General features: G+C 43.7%; 1 protein-coding gene across 1 annotated transcript in view; it reads right to left on the bottom strand.

Moving 5' to 3' along the window:
- Positions 1 to 10,715: 10,715 nt before the first annotated feature.
- setx (senataxin) overlaps positions 10,716 to 17,260 on the bottom strand; it is a 68,823-nt gene continuing 62,278 nt past the window's right edge. The window contains 5 exon segments of the mRNA XM_045693042.1: positions 10,716 to 13,273; positions 13,365 to 13,452; positions 13,611 to 13,706; positions 13,966 to 14,121; positions 14,776 to 14,868. Of these exon segments, the coding sequence (XP_045548998.1) occupies positions 12,539 to 13,273; positions 13,365 to 13,452; positions 13,611 to 13,706; positions 13,966 to 14,121; positions 14,776 to 14,868 (1,168 nt within the window). The 3' untranslated portion in view covers positions 10,716 to 12,538.

Genomic DNA, 17,260 nt, shown 5'->3' with positions numbered 1-17,260 from the left:
AAGATACCGTAGAATAGTATAGAATCCAGTATATACATATGAGATGAGTAATGCCAGATACGTAAACATTATTAAAGTGACTGTTGTTCAATTCCTTAAAGTGCCCAGTGGTTTCTAGTCTATGCATATAGGCAGCAGCCTCTAATGTACAAGTGATGGCTGTTTAACATTCTGATGGCCTTGAGATAGAAGCTGTTTTTCAGTCTCTCGGTCCCAGCTTTGATGCAGCTGTACTGACCTCGCCTTCTGGATGATAGCGAGGTGAACAGGCATTGGCTCGAGTGGTTGACGTCCTTGATGAACTTTTTGGCCTTCCTGTGACATCGGGTGCTGCAGGTGTCCTCAAGGGCAGGTAGTTTTCCCCCGGTAATGTGTTGGGCAGACCGCAACACCCTCTGGAGAGCCTTGCGGTTGCGGGCGGTGCAGTTGCCGTACCAGGCGGTGATACAGCTCGACAGGATGCTTTCAATTGTGCATCTGTAAAAGTTTGTGAGGGTTTTCGGCGACAAGCCAAATCTCTTTAGCCTCCTGAGGTTGAAGAGACTCTGTTGTGCCTTCTTCACCACACTGTCTGTGTGGGAGGTCCATTTCAGTTTGTCAGTGATGTGTATGCCAAGGAACTTGAAGCTTTCCACCTTCTCCACTGCGGTCCCGTCGATGTGGATAGGGGGGTGCACCCTCTGCTGTTTCCTGAAGTCCACGATCGTCTCCTTTGTTTTGCTGACGTTGAGTGAGAGGTTGTTTTCCAGGCACCACACTCCCAGAGCCTTCACCTCCTCCCTGTAGGCTGTCTCGTCATCGTTGGTAATCAAGCCTACTACTGTTGTGTCGTCTGCAAACTTGATGATTGAGTTGGAGGCGTGCTTGGTCACGCAGTCATGGGTGAACAGGGAGTACAGGAGGGGGCTAAACCATAAACTCTTATGGGGCCCCAGTGTTGATCAGCAGAGTGGAGGTGATGTTTCCTACTTTCACCACCTGGGGTTAGCCCGTCAGGAAGTCCAGGACCCAGTTGCACAGGGCGGGTTCAAAGCTCGGGCCTCGAGCTTAATGATGAGCTTGGAGGGTATTATAGTGTTGAATGCTGAGCTTTAGTCAATAAACAGCATTCTTACATAGGTATTCCTCTTGTCCAGATGGGATAGGGCAGTATGCAGAGTGATGGCGATTATATCGTCTGTGGATCTATTGGGGCAGTAAGCAAATTGGAGTGGGTCTAGGGTGGCAGGTAAGGTAGAGGTAATATGATCCTTGACTAGTCTCTCAAAGCACTTCATGATGACATTGGTGAGTGCTACAGGGCAATAGTCATTCAGTTCAGTTACCTTCGCCTTTAAAAAACAATAGTAACAAAATTATTTTTAACTAGGCAAGTAAGTTAAGAACAAATTCTAATTTTACAATGATGGCCTACCGGGGAACAGTGGCTTGTTCAGGGGTAGAATGACAGATTTTAACTTGTCAGCTCAAGGATTCGATCCAGCAACCTTTAGGATATTAGCCCAACGCTCTAACCACTAGGCTACCTGCCACCCCTTCTTGGGAACAGGAACAATGGTGGCCATCTTGAAGCATGTGGGGACAGCAGACTGGGATAGGGAGAGTTTGAATATGCCCATAGACACATTAGGCAGCTGGTCTGCGCATGCTCTGAGGACACGGCTAGGATTAAAACGTTTAAATGTTTTACCCACGTCGGCCACGGAGAAGGAGAGCCCACAGTCCTTGGTAGCGGGCCGCGTCGGTGGCATTGTGTTATCCTCAAAACGTGCGAAGAATGTGTTTAGCCTGTCCAGAAGCAAAACGATCTCTGCGACTTGGCTGGTTTTCCTTTTGTAGTCTGTGATTTTCTTAAGTCCCCCCAAGAAGACTCAAGGCTTTAATCACTGCCAACAGTGCTTCAACAAAGTAAAGGGCCTGAACACTTACAGTATCAGTCAAGAATTTGGACACACATACTCATTCAAGGGTTTTTCTTTATTTTTAATATTCTTCATTGTAGAATAATAGTGAAGACATCAAAACTATAAAATAACACATATGGTATCATGTAGTAACCAAAAAAACATCAAAATATATTTTAGATTCTTCAAAGTTGCCACCCTTTGCCTTCATGACAGCTTTGCACACACTTGGCATTCTCTCAACCAGCTTCATGAGGAATGCTTTTCCAACAGTCTTGAAGGAGATCCCACATAATATTCTGAGCACTTGTTGACTGCTTTTCCTTCACTCTGCAGTCCAACTCATCCCAAACCTTCTCAATTGGGTCGAGGTCGGGTGATTGTGGAGGCCAGGTCGTCTAATGCAGCACCATCACTCTCCTTCTTGGTCAAATAGCCCTTACACAGCCTGGAGGTTTGTTTTGGGTCTTTGTACTGCTGAAAAACAAATGATAGTCCCACTAAGCGCAAACCAGTTGGGATGGCGTATTGCTTCAGAATGCTGTGGTAGCCATGCTGGTTAAGTGTGCCTTGAAATCTAAATAAATCACAGACTATGTCACCAGCAAGGCACCCCCACACCATCACACTTCCTCCTCCATGCTTCACGGTGGGAACCACACATCTGTTCACCTACTCTGTGTCTCAGAAAGACACGATGGTTGGAACCATCAATCTCATATTTGGACTCATCAGACCAAAGGACAGATTTCCACCAGTCTAATGTCTATTGCTCATGCTTCTTGACCCAAGCAAATCTTCTTCTTATTGGTGTGCTTCCGTAGTGGTTTCTTTGCAGCAATTTGACCATGAAGGCCTGATTCACGAAGTTTCCTCTGAACAGTTGATGTTGAGATGTGTCTGTTACTTGAACTCTGTAGCATTTATTCGGGCTGCAATTTCTGAGGCTGGTAACTCTAATTAACTTATCCTCTGCAGCAGAGTTAACTCTGGGTGTTCCTTTCCTTCGGCGGTCCTCATGAGAGCTAGTTTCATCATAGCACTTACTGGTTTTTGCAACTGCACTTGAAGAAACTTTCAAAGTTCTTTACATTTTCCGGGTTGACTGACCTTCATGTCTTAAAGTAATGATGGACTGTCATTTCGCTTTGCTTATTTTGAGCTGTTCTTGCCATAATATGGAGTTGGTCTTTTACCAAATAGGGCTATCTTCTGTATACCACCCCTACCTTGTCACAACACAACTGATTGGCTCAAACACACTAAGAAGGAAATAAATTCCTCAAATTAACTTTTAACAAGGCACACCTGTTAATTGAAATGCATTCCAGGTGACTACCTCATGAAGCTGGTTGAGAGTATGCCAAGAGTGAGCAAAGCTGTTATCAAGGCAAAGGGTGGCTACTTTGAAGAATCTCAAATATAAAATATATTTTCATTTAACGCTACATGATTCCATATGTGTTATTTCATAGTATTGATGTCTCCACTATTATTCCGCAATGTAGAAAATAGTAAAAATAAATAAAAACCCTTGAATGAGTAGGTGTGTCAAAACTTTTGACTGGTACTGTATGTAAATGTGATATTGCAACAACAAAAAGTGATACATTTGCAAAAATGTCTAAACCTGTTTTTGCTTTGTCATTATGGGGTATTGTATGTAGATTGATGAGGGTGATAAAACTATTTCATTCATTTTAGAATTAGGCTGTAGTGTAACAAAATTTTGAAATAGTCAAGGGTTCTAAATACTTTCCAAATGCACTATAAATGCATTAGTCAGACCACTCCCACATGAATGTTTATTAGTAAATAGGGACCATGTGGTTTTAGGTATTAGTCTGGAAAATATTGGGTTGAGAGACCTTTGTCCATAGATGCCACAAGTTTTGAGCAGATCGGTCATTTCGTGCCAAACAAGTAGCATTTCAAGTGTTTTTCACAATTCAAAATGGAGGAAAATCCATGGTGGACCTTATCTGAAGCAAAGTTGTTCCTTTTGAGGAGAGGTACCTATGTACCGAATTTCATGACTTTAGGTCAAACAGGGGGAGAGGCGTGACCAAATATATTTTTTTAAACTCTCATTGTTCTATCTGTGGTGTGACCTTTCAGTGAGCATTTTCAATCTGTAGTTATAGCACCACCATCTGGCCAATCAGTGTTATTTTGTAAATGCTGGATCTCTATGGCAAGACGCATCATTCCCCCAAGTTTTGTCAAAATTGGGCCAGTGCTATCTGAGATATTGTGTGTGACTAACGTACAAACAAATGTCACATCAAGCTGGGAAGACCACGGGTCCCGAGTGGCACAGCAGTCTTAGGCACAACATCTCAGTGCAAGAGGCGTCGTTACAGTCCCTGGTTCGATTCCAAACTGTATCACATCCAGCTGTGATTGGGAGTCCCATAGGGCGGCACACAATTGGCCTAGCGTCGTCCGGGTTTGGACGGGGTAGGCTATTATTGTAAATAAGAATTTGTACTTAACTGGGTCCATATTCACAATTTGCTGAATATTTGACAATGCATAATTTCACTTCCTCCTTCACGTTAAACACTAGGTGGACTGTGCACAGACTTTTGGTAATCTCCAAATCTACAGCATCTATATTAGGAAGTCATCAAATGTCACGACTTCCTAATATGCTGTATTACACTTGTATGATTTATGTCAAGGAGTTTTGGTGGCTGGAATGGCAGGCTGACAGGCACTGTGAACATGATTCTGTAGGGAGGCAGCCTGCAGTTTTAGTGTTGGGAGTCAGGGAGCTCTAGAGGGTGAACAGTGTCAAACTGCTGCCTGTGACCAGAGCAGATGATTTGAAAGCTCCATCACTGTCCTGCTCTGCTAAGCCGTCCCCTGAACACACACACACGTGCACACATGCACACACACGCACAAACACACTCCCACGTGCACAGTCGCAATACCTACACACACTCTTGCAGATCTAACCACAGTTCCCTGTGCGTGTCTGTGTGTGTGTTTGTTTCAGACAGTACGAGTTGAGCTGACGAGCTGATAGAGATTAATACCAGTAGGACGGTGAAGCGCTCTTTCCCCCAAGGCAGCGTGGGTAACTGAGATTAAATGCATTTATGCTCTATGTTGTGTTAGATCAGCTGGTGTAACAGCAGTGTCCCTAAGTGCCCACTGTCATGACGTGGCCCTTCTTAGGTATAGCTAGTGGCTTTTTTTCTCTCTCTCTCTCTCTCTCTCTCTGTAAATTCCTGGCGGAGACTCTCTCCCCCTGGCCATGCAGAAAGAGAGACACATAGAGATTTCACATGGCAAACTCCTAAATCTCCAAAATGGGGTAGATACAAAACGTCCACTTGTGAGAAGGTGGGAATGGTCTGTGAGCAGTTAAGGGATGGGTATGACGAGTGTGTTTCATTTGGTGACCTCAGAGAGGACAGGAAACACACATAACTAAATCTCTGAATATGTACATTTCTGAATTTTGGGGTTAGCATCTAATTCTTGTATAAAATGAATGAGTAAAGATAAAACTATTTGTGAAATTATGTAAAGGTGATGTTAAACCTTTAATGAGAGAGAATTGTATTCCCTTTAAAGCTTAACCAAGTCATTGGCCCACCCCCATGAGCACAGACATGATCTGGCGTCATAGACCCGCCTTTTCTATCGTTACGAATAAAACCCCCTCCTGAGGAAATCCTTGAGACCACGCGTACCTCGGTCAGCTGAGGGGGCAAAGGTTTGAGTTTAGACTAAGCAAACCCACAGCGTCAGCTGTGAATTATTGAATTCCTAACCATACCACGTGGAGCATTGGCTACACGGCTGGAAATGGTTAAACTCTGAGGCTATCGATCCCTACAGAATAAGAGCAAATCTTAGATACTAATTACTAGTCTGCAGCTATAAATTATGTCAACCTGGGATGCGAAGACCAACAACCGCCGAAACATCTATCCTATGAGAACATTTCTGAATGGTACTCTGAAGTATCCATTCTCACCACGAAAGACTTTCATCTTCAAGGAAGCAGAGAGAGAGACGCTCGGATAACTCTCTAACAGACAGATGGAAAATTCCAACAGAGATCACGACGACATAGTGGGTGTAAATATACATTGATTCCAATTACTCCCGATTGAGTGAGAGTTCATGTGCAAAGGATTAGCATTTCAATTAATATAATTGTCAACTGTGTAGTGACTCCTTTTGTCTTAACCCGCCCTCTTCAGTCCACACTCACTTCCCTTTGTCCACCCACTAGGGAACCTCCCCTATCATTTCCTTGGAAGCATAACTGTTGTTTGTTTATGCATTGCTGTGATTATTTAGTTAGTTTGTAAATAAATGATTAAGACAATTGCTGTATGGATGATTCATAGTTAAGGCTGTCTTTGTGCAGATAACCAACAATTTACGATGTTTGGAATGAGACTAACGTGAGGTAAAGAATAATTCATTAATAAGAAGACTAATTGATCAGATATTTTAATATCTGAAGAGTTAAATTAGGAAAATCCTAACTTTGTAATCTGAAGATTTTCCTTGGTGCCCCAACTTCCTAGTTAATTACATTTATATGATTAGTTTAATCACGTAAAAATAATTACAGAGAATTGATTTGATAAAATAAGTCTTCACTTTAATGATGCCAAAGACATGACACCACCCACCCCAGACAGAGGATGCGTTGGTGTGTACCCCATACAGAGGATGCGTTGCTGTGTACCCCATACAGAGGATGCGTTGGTGTGTACCCCATACAGAGGATGCGTTGGTGTGTACCCCATACAGAGGATGCGTTGGTGTGTACCCCATACAGAGGATGCGTTGTTGTGTACCCCATACAGAGGATGCGTTGTTGTGTACCCCATACAGAGGATGCGTTGTTGTGTACCCCATACAGAGGATGCGTTGTTGTGTACCCCATACAGAGGATGCGTTGGTGTGTACCCCATACAGAGGATGCGTTGGTGTGTACCCCAGACAGAGGATGCGTTGGTGTGTACCCCATACAGAGGATGCGTTGGTGTGTACCCCATACAGAGGATGCGTTGGTGTGTACCCCAGACAGAGGATGCATTGGTGTGTTCCCCATACAGAGGATGCGTTGGTGTGTACCACATACAGAGGATGCGTTGGTGTGTACCCCAGACAGAGGATGTGTTGGTGTATGCGCGCATTGTGAGTACATGCAAATGCAGCTTCCCTGTGTATGCGGGCGCATGTGTGAGGGGGTGTGAGCTATCTACTTATTCTGAAAATGGGTCAGGGGGGCGAAAGTTAGACATGAGTGGGGGTGGGAGGGTCACACTGATAAAATGTTATTACACTGTAAACTTTACAGTCAATGTGTCTGTTATTTGCTTTTACTTGTACATTCTTTCAAGAGAACAAAATGTGTCACTACCAACCAAAACTGGCAGTTGTCTATTCCAGAGTGGAAGTGTCTAGGTTGCTGAAAAGTCAAAAAAGATTACCTCATTTATTGGTAGGGGAGTGGGGTAAGTTTCTAGGAAACCGTACACAAAATGAATCATGTGACCAAATATCTAGAAAGAGGTCATCATTTCATAGGGACTGTGAAGGAAACATCCACATGGAAAAAATGGTAAGCAAGTTAGGTAAAATAAAAAATAGATTGTCACAAAGTCAGATGAATGTGTTTCATGATGCTTGTGTCTAAACCAAAGTAGATAGTTTTACGATTGTTTTGTTCATCAGTTGGGTTCTCTACAAGCTACAAAATGAGGTGCTAAACCTAGCATAAAAGTGCATCCTTGTAGCTGTGTGGGCTAATATAGTCAGAATGTTTGCCTTGGGGTAAGTTGAGCCAATGGCCAATAATGATTACATTTGGTCAGTTTTTGGATGCACCGATATGACATTTTTGGCCTGTACCGATATCCGATATTTTCCTTGCCAAAAAACTTCACCGATAACCAATTTAAAAAATTTGAGTCCGTTTAAGCATTCTAGTAGTTAAATAGTTGAAACACACACTTAACAAAAAGTAAAACCGATGTCACTTACTTGCTGTGCTGTTTCGTTGTTCATTTGTTCAGTCGTTTCATTCTCAACCAGGATTATCATATTTTTCGTGGCATCATTACATCAAAAGTAAAAAAGCAGCGGTTTAGCCACCCTTGTGGTTCTTGAGAGAGCAGCCAATGAAGTAACATAAGAGAATATGTCCCCTTGAGCAGCAGCAAGGGATAAAATAGACAAAATAGAATGACACTGAAGAGGCACAATGACAAAAAAAAAAAAAGAACTAACATGTACCTGTGTGAAAGAGAGGCTGGCCCCGCACAGAACAAAAAATGTATGAAATGTATGCATTCACTACTCTAAGTCGCTCTGGAGTCAACTTTGACCTATCAGCACCATGCCCCAATGTCACAGAACATCATCACACGCTTACCCCAAGGCGGATCAATGCTAAACTTACCCCATACCCGGGGTAAGTTGTGCCGATAGACCACTCTGTTTAGACAACTGTTTTCAAAACTGTTAATGTTTACAAGAATTCTGATGATTTCCAGGGATATACAACATCCTGAAATGCACTACATGACCAAAAGTATGTGGATACCTGGTCGTTGAACATCTCATTCGAAAACCATGGGCATTAATATGGAGTCGGTCCCCCCCTTTGCTGTTATAACATCCTCCATTCTTCTGGGAAGGCTTTCCACTAGATGTTGGAACATTACTGCAGGGACTGTAGGTGAAAAATTCTTGACTACGTTTGATTTACCAGTATCTAGAATGACCTCCCAGAAGTATTGAGACAGAAAACATAGGGCTAATGAATAAGACAAGTGTAAGCAGAATAAAGGCTCAGGTGAATGGACAGAGCTGGAAAAACAAAGAGTTAACCATTGGACATATAAAAACAGAACGTAAGCAGAAAACGTAAAAGAACCCATGGTTGTACAAATCAAGTATTATTAGAAAAGCACTTAAAAGCAATAAATGTATTCTTTTTGGGGATTAACACTATGGCGCCGCCACCAATATAATCTAAACTGAAGCCGATGTGGGCGTTAACAAGCAAGAATTGAGACAAGAAGATAATGGTGGCTCAAGGCCATGGGGAGTTAATCATCTACAAAGAGGGGAGTGACTGTGTTATTTGAAGGTGTAAACCTATAAAGCCTGAGGTCTGTAACAAGAAAAGCCAGTTGTTCCATGGAATTCCTCAGCTCTGTTACTTTGTAATAAAGTCTATTTGAATTTACAAGTTCCGGTATCTGAGAAATATTTGATTCAATATTTCCACAAACTTCCATTCAGCCACAAGAGCATTAGTGAGGTCAGGCACTGATGTTGGGCGATTAGGCCTGGCTCGCAGTCGACATTCCAATTCATCCCAACGGTATTCGATGGGGTTGAAGTCAGGGCTCTGTGCAGGCCAGTCAAGTTCTACCACACCGATCAACAAACCATTTCTGTATGGACCTCGCTTTGTGCACACGGGGTTTTTAATGCTGAAATAGGGAAGGGTCTTACCCAAACTGTTGCAATAAAGTCAGATGCACAGAATTGTTAGAATGTTGTGTGTGCTGTAGCGTTAAAATTTCCCTTCACTGTAACTAAGGGGCCTAACCCACACCATGAAAAACAGCACCAGACCATTATTCCTCTTCCAAACTTTACAGTTGGCACTATGCATTCGGGCAGGTTGCGTTCTCCGGAATCCGCCAAACCCAGATTTTTCCGTTGCACTGCCAGATGGTGAGGCGTGATTCATCACTCCAGAGAACGCGTTTCCACTGCTCCAGAGTCCAATGGCGGTGAGCTTTACACCTCTCCAGCTGACGCTTGGCATTGGGCATGGTGATCTTAGGCTTGTTTGCAGCTGCTCGGCCATGGAAACCCATTTCATGAAGCTCCCGATGAACAGTTCTTGTGCTGACATTGCTTTCAGAAGCAGTTTGGAACTCGGTAGTGAGTGTTGCAATCGAGGACAGAAGATTGTTTATACACTTCAGCACTCGGCGGTCTCATTCTGTGATCTTGTGTGGCTACCACTGAGGGTGAGCCGTTGTTGCTCCTAGACGTTTCCACTTTACAATAAGAACACTTCCAGTTGCCCATGGTAGCTCCAGCAGGGCAGAAATTTGACGAACTGACTCATTGGAAAGGTGGCATCCTGTGACGGTGCCATGTTGAAAGTCACTGAGCTTTTCAGTAAGGCCATTCCACTGCCAGTGTTTGTCAATGGAGATCGCATGGCTGTGTGCTGGATTTTACACACTTGTTAGAAACAGGTGTGGCTGAAAAAGCAGAATCCACTAAGGGGTGTCCACATACTTCTGTATATATATAGTGTATATGTAGATATCGTTGTTAGAAAGAATACTAAAAGTGGGTGGATGTCAGCATGCAATAATAAGACACAAAAGACATTCAGGTGGTGGTAAAATCCTGTTCTAGTCTAGTGTCTGTAAGGCGTCTCTATTATGGGCTCCGCTTCAGAGGAAGTCTGCATTGTTAACATGAAGGGCAGTGGGATGAACTGAGACGTGTGGGGGAGATCCTCTGGGAGATGGGGCACAGATCAGAGACCAGCGTGGGAGTTGTCCTGGCTGAACCGCACTGATCTAGGACCAGTTTCCCCTACCACACAGTCCTACACTCAAGCATTAGGAGAATGGAAACTATGGTCTTATTTAGAGAAAAGTTGTAGCTAAGCCGATAAGAACTGGTGAAAGGATTGTGGTATGGTGAGAGTTGTGTGTGACAGAGACACACAATACCCAACTAATAGCAGAAGTGTACCGTCTACCTGTGTAAAGTGAAAGATGCCTGAAACAAAATGCACCTTTTTATTTGCCCACTATTTTAGCAGTGGTTCAGAAAAACAAAGCATACAATGTTGACCATGGTCAATTTAGTTTCCCTAACACTTTACAGAGATGGAAACAGCTGATTGGTTTGGTGAACAATAATATACGAAGGCCATGTACAGTACGAAAACGTTCTCGAAAGTTGAAGATAGAAATTCCACAAATAGAGCCGACACGATTCCTTATTCTACATGTCAGAGGAGCATGTTTGTTCTACATAGCATATTCCTATTTGCACGTTCCAAAACAATGAGTCCTGCTGAACACGCCCCAGGTGAACATCGGCAAGTACCAATTGCAAACAAATAAAAGCAATAATTTTGCAGATTAAAATTAAATGTAAACTGTTCAATTTCAAATAAATGATTCATTTACCAACTTAAGATGTACATACTTGATCTGGGTTAAACTGGCACTGTGGATCCTTTGGGGCACAGGTCTTGGATAAACAAGGCCAATATTTCTCCCAGAAACTATATTGCATTGAAATGACTTGAAGAAATTATTTGAAGCTTTACCTTCTAAACACTGGACAGTATCGTGACAGGTGAAACGCAGAAGAAATAAAAGCCATGTATACTTCACTGCAGTTGCTGAGAGGCACTGGAAGCCTGTACTTTGGTTGCAACAGTCGAGGAGGCAGCTGGCCTGAAGTCCAACAGCGGTGAATAATACCTTCATATAACCTTGTCTCTGTCGATAAGAAAGGTAACCTAAAATACGTTTTGTTGGTAGAGAGTTTTCTGTGTGTGTAAAAACAAGCTTGTGTAAATGCACAGTGTGATACAACAACAAATAAAAGTGCATCCAATACCATACAGACAAACCAGCAGAAGAAAGTGACCAGAGATGTCAAAGCTTCTCTGGGGCATAAAATGGCATTGAACTACTGTACAACATGTCTCCCTATTTAGAAATCCATCTGCCCCACATTCTCCAGAGTCCACTTAGACTATGTATGGGTCCATGTAACAAATTCTATAAAGATGCTTAATGTAACACAACCAGGCCAATTCCAATCACAAAATGTAATCTTATTTGCCTCAGTTAACCAGCATCCTGGTGCTAAACAAGGACGACACTTTAAAAGCAAAATACAACTAAAATAATTGCCTATAGTCAAATAACTATGGCTGACGAGATATACTTTTGCACTTAATATATACTTTAAGTGGAAATAGTGTGTACTTTCAATGTGAAGGTAACAGCCATTCTGTTAAGTGGGCTATACTACTAATAAATAACCAGGTATCAAACATTGAGCACCAGAGACATTAGTCTTAGCGCTTTTATGAAGCGCAGAACATTTCTATAGACATGCAGAGCGCGTAAGGAAATGAGATTAGGAAATGATAAAATTGTGAACCAAAAAAGAAAATGAATAAAAGTCACAGGCACAGTGCAGTGCATTACCCTGGTTACATCTCTCAGTAATAAACTGGAAACACACCAGTGTTATAATACAAGGGCCCTTTCACAAAAGGCTCCGCCCCCATTGTCCAAACAAAGGGCAGTTTAATACAGAGAGGCCAGTGGCCAACCCACATACTCAAGCCATATCAGTCATTAAACAGCTTATTACAAAAACGATTAGATTTATTACAGAAATAAAATTGACTTGTAAATGATACAACAGTATCATATTACTGCTTGAGATGGTGAACAGTGATGTTTTTGACTGACTGTTCGACAACCAAACTATTCCGCGTAATCTCTTGTCCTTCCACTGTCGTTCCCTTTCCCTGAACTTATCAGAAAGTACACCAATAAAAAACAAACCAAACAGAGTCAGTGGTCAGTCCTCTCTTTCCCCCTCTTGGAGTGGGTGGGAGGGATCCATCGGGGGTCTGGGTCTCGTTTCTGGGGGTGAGTGTGTGTGTGGTGGTTGAAGGAGGTTGTAGCACTGTAGCGATTACAGTCTCTCTGTCTGGGGTCCCTCGGTGGTCTGTGTACTCCATCACCTGGGTAGGGCGCGGTGATTGGTGAACGGTGTTGCTCTCTGTCCCTCTCCCTGACAGCCCATCTCTGGTTTTGGTACCCAGTTGAGTGACGCTGATCTGGGCTGTTGCGTCCTCGTGGATCCCTCTCAGCTCGCAGATCTCTCAGGTTTTCCACCCGGGAGTCTCTGTAGCCCTCCGCTCGTGGGTCCCTGATTCCTTCAGCATGTAGATTCCAGTCTGCTCTATGCTGGGGGGCCTGGACTACCAGACGGGGGTCTCTGGGCCTGTCAGCGTCATGGGGAGGGGATGCCGAGCTGGGCTGCTGGGGGGAGTCCCTGCCCTGGGCGAACAGGGCTGGCTCAGAAGAGCGGCGTAGCTGGAAGGGAGCAGGCCTGGGGGGATCAGCGGTGGGACAGGGGGCAGCAGGGGGAGGGCCTGGTTCTCCGAGGGGGTAAGACAAGCTCCTGGTCAGCTCCTGCTTGAAGATCTTCCTGGCGTCGGTCTTGAAGGTCATCTCATTCGTTGATATAATGACGTCTCGTGTAGCGGCATCCTTGATGAGCGCGCCCCAGTCTTGGTTTTCCTAGGACAGACACACAATCAACATGAGGCTGGAAAAGGAAATGCAACCAGACACAGGCCTCCATACAGATACAGGAGGAGCTGCTAATTACCTGGAGTGTCCGTAGATGGCCCAGAATGAACAGGCTAAACTTGGCCCGGGTGATGGTCACATTCAACCTCTGGCGATTCCCCAGGAATCTGGGGGGGGAAGTCCACCACAGATCAGAAACTATACCCATACCCCAGGTAAGCACAGTACTGGTAGCATGAAAGCGTTACATAAATCCAATTTGTTATATCATTACCAAGTATAGGGCCTGGTCACATGACCTTACCAGGAAAGCTTGTATACTCACCCGATGCCACCCTGCTCGTGGCTCGCCCTGACGCAGGAGACAATGACACAGTCCATCTCTCGGCCCTGGAAGCCTTCCACAGTGTCAACGTCCACCCTGGAACACAATTTCTCTTTTGGTCTTTCTAGAGTCCCTTCACACTGCTAGCGTGGGAAAAACTACAGCAGAAAGGAAGCCATTTCTTTTTGCTCTAATGATTCTGCCAGCTAGAACTACTGAAATGGCTTCCTTTTCTGGCAAATGGTTTCTTTTTACACCAGCAGTGCGAACGGACCCTTCGTGCCATCGGAGCATATCCCTGGCAATCTACTAACCCCAATGAGAATGCGCATTTATGGTGCAGCACTTGACTCACGTGAGGTTCTTGTTGACCACCTTGGCCAACTCGCGGCTGATGCGGTCCTTCTGGGCATTGTAGGGCGTGATGACCCCCACCTTGACCTGATGCTTCTCAGCTATCAGCCTCAGCAGGAACACGACTAGCTGCACCTCTTTCAGGTTGCTGAACGACCTGGTGACCAGCCAGACGGCAATCGAACAGTCATTCAACATGTATTCAGTCACAAGCACTTTTTCGCAATGTCATGCATGTCATTAAAGGGATTGTTCAGCAAGAGGTTGGGAATTGGAACAAAATCAAAGTGTGGATTGCAGTCACTCCCTGTCCCTAGGCCAGGTGTATTCAACTCCTACCCTACGAGATCCGGAGCCTGCTGGTTTTCTGTTCTACCTGATCATGAATTGCACCCACTTGGTATGCCAGGTCTAAATAGGTCTCTGATTACAGGGAAACAATGAAAACAAGCAGTGGAACTGGCTTCAAAGTCCAGAGTTGAGTTTGAAGGCCCAAGATCAGATGTGTCAAACTCATTCCACGGAGGGCCGAGTGTCTGGGTTTTCGCTCCTCCTTTGTACTCGATTAATTAAGGTCACCAATTAGTTAAGGAACTCCACACACCTGGTCGTCTAGGGCTTAATTGAAAGGAAAAACTAAACACACTCGGCCCTCCATGGAATGATTTTTACACGTGCCCTAGAATGTTGTGGAGATAAGAAACCAAATGTCTAAATCATGTAAAGGTCACTGAACTATCCCTTTAACATGAGGCCTACAGTAGAATAAAATAGGAGAAGTCATAGGACCGTGATCCAGAGCATTTCTTACGCTCCCTCCTTGACCTCCTGACCGTCGGTCACGTCAAACACACGGTAGGGCTGGAGAGGCCAGCCAAAGTTCCCCCTCCTCTCTGCAGTTTCACTGAAGACAGGAACACACACACACACACACACACACACACAAACGATAGCCTAGTGGTTAAAGGCAGTTAACCCACTGTTCCCCGGTAGGCCGTCATTATAAATAAGAATTTGTTAACTGACTTGCCTAGTTAAATCAAGGATAAATAATAAATATTGTTTAACATGCAATGTAAAACACTTAAAATGGAGAATTCCCGCAATTCACTTCCTAATTTCTTGTTGTGCAGTATCAGGGCATGCAAAGGACATTAAAAGCGCAAAGACCCAAATACATCCTTTTAGAAACTGACATGCTCTCAGTATAGCGATGTACAGTACCAGTCAAAAGTTGACACCTACTCATTCCAGGGTTTACCTTTTTTTACTCTTTTCTACATTGTAGAATAATAGTGAAGACATCAAAACTATGAAAAAACACATATGGAATGCAGTAACAAAAAAAAGTGTTAAACAAAACGTGTTTTATATTTGCGAGTCTTCCAAGTAGCCTTGACAGATTTGCACACTCTTGGCATTCTCTCAACCAGCTTCATGAGGTAATCACCTGGAATGCATTTAAATTAACAGGTGTGCCTTGTTAAAAAGTTAATTTATGGAATTTCTTTCATTTTTGCGTTTGAGACAAACAGTTGTGTTGTAACAAGGTAGGGGTGGTATACAGAAGATAGCCCTATTTGGTAAAAGACCAATATTAATGGCAAGAACAGTTTAAATTAGCAAAGCGAAACGACAGTCCATCATTACTTTAAGACATGGTCAGTTAATGCGGAAAATTTCAAGAACTTTGAACGTTTCTTCAAGTGCAGTTGCAAAAACCAGCAAGTGCTATGATGAAACCAGCTCTCATGAGGATCGCTACAGGAAAGGAAGACCCAGAGTTACCTCTGCTGCAGAGGATGAGTTCTAGAGTTACCAGCCTCAGAAATTGCAGCCCAAATAAATGCTTCACACAGAGTCCAAGTAACAGACATATAAACTGTTCAGAGGAGACCGCGTGAAATCAGGCCTTCATGGTCGAATTGCTGCAAAGAAACCACTATGGAAGGACACCAATAAGAAGAAGAGACTTGCTTGGGCCAAGAAACACGAGCAATGGACATTAGACCAGTGGAAAATTGTTTGTTGATCTAAACAAGTCCAAATTGGAGATTTATGGATCCAACCGCCGTGTCTTAGTGAGACGCGGTGTAGGTGAACGGATGAACTCCAGATGTGTGGTTCCCACCGTGAAGCATGGAGGTGTGATGGTGCTTTGCTGGTGATACTATCATTTGTTTTTCAAAAGGACAATAACCCAACACGCCTCCAGGCTGTATAAGGGATATTTGGCCAAGAAGATGGAGTGCTGCATCAGATGACCTGGCTTCCTCAATCAACTGACCTCAACCCAATTGAGATGGTTTGGGATGAGTTGGGCCGCAGACTGAAGGAAAAGCAGCCAACAAGTGCTCAGCATGTGGGAAATCCTTCAACACTGTTGGAAAAGCATTCCAGGTGAAGCTGGTTGAGAGAATGCCAAGTGTGCAAAGCTGTCATCAAGGCAAAGGGAGTCTACTTTGAAGAATCTAAGTAAAATATATTTGGATTTTTTGAACACTTTTTCTGGTTACTACATGATTCCATGTGTGTTATTTCATAGATTTGATGTCTTCACTATTATTCTACAGTCGTGGCCAAAAGTTTTGAGAATGACACAAATATTAATTTTCACAGTCTGCTGCCTCAGTTCGTATGATGGCAATTTGCATATACTCCAGAATGTTATGAAGAGTGATTAGATGAATTGCAATTAATTGCAAAGTCCCTCTTTGCCATGCAAATGAACTGAATCCCCCAAAAAGCATTTCCACTGCATTTCAACCCTGCCACAAAAGAACCAGCTAATATGTCAGTGATTCTCTCGTTAACACAGGTGTGGGTGTTGACGAGGACAAGGCTGGAGATCACTCTGTCATGCTGATTGAGATTGAATAACAGACTGGAAGCTTCAAAAGGAGGGTGGTGCTTGGAACAATTGTTCTTCCTCTGTCAATCATTGTTATCTGCAAGGAAACACGTGCCATCATCATTGCTTTGCACAAAAAGGGCTTCACAGGCAAGGATATTGCTGACTGTAAGATTGCACCTAAATCAACCATTTATCGGATCATCTAGAACTTCAAGGAGAGTGGTTCAATTGATGTGAAGAAGGCTTCAGGGCGTCCAAGAAAGTCCAGCAAGCGCCAGGACTGTCTCCTAAAGTTGATTCAGCTGCGGGATCGGGGCACCACCAGTAGAGCTTGCTCAGGAATGGCAGCAGGTAGGTGTGAGTGCATCTGCAAGCACAGTGAGGCGAAGACTGATGGCCTGGTGTCAAGAAGGGCAGCAAAGAAGCCACTTCTGTCCAGAAA

This window comes from Salmo salar, chromosome ssa01, assembly GCF_905237065.1.
Source record: "Salmo salar chromosome ssa01, Ssal_v3.1, whole genome shotgun sequence".
Classification (NCBI taxonomy): domain Eukaryota; kingdom Metazoa; phylum Chordata; class Actinopteri; order Salmoniformes; family Salmonidae; genus Salmo; species Salmo salar.
The sequence above is the reverse complement of the archived record's forward strand: the minus strand, read 5'-3'. Positions and strand labels throughout refer to the sequence as shown.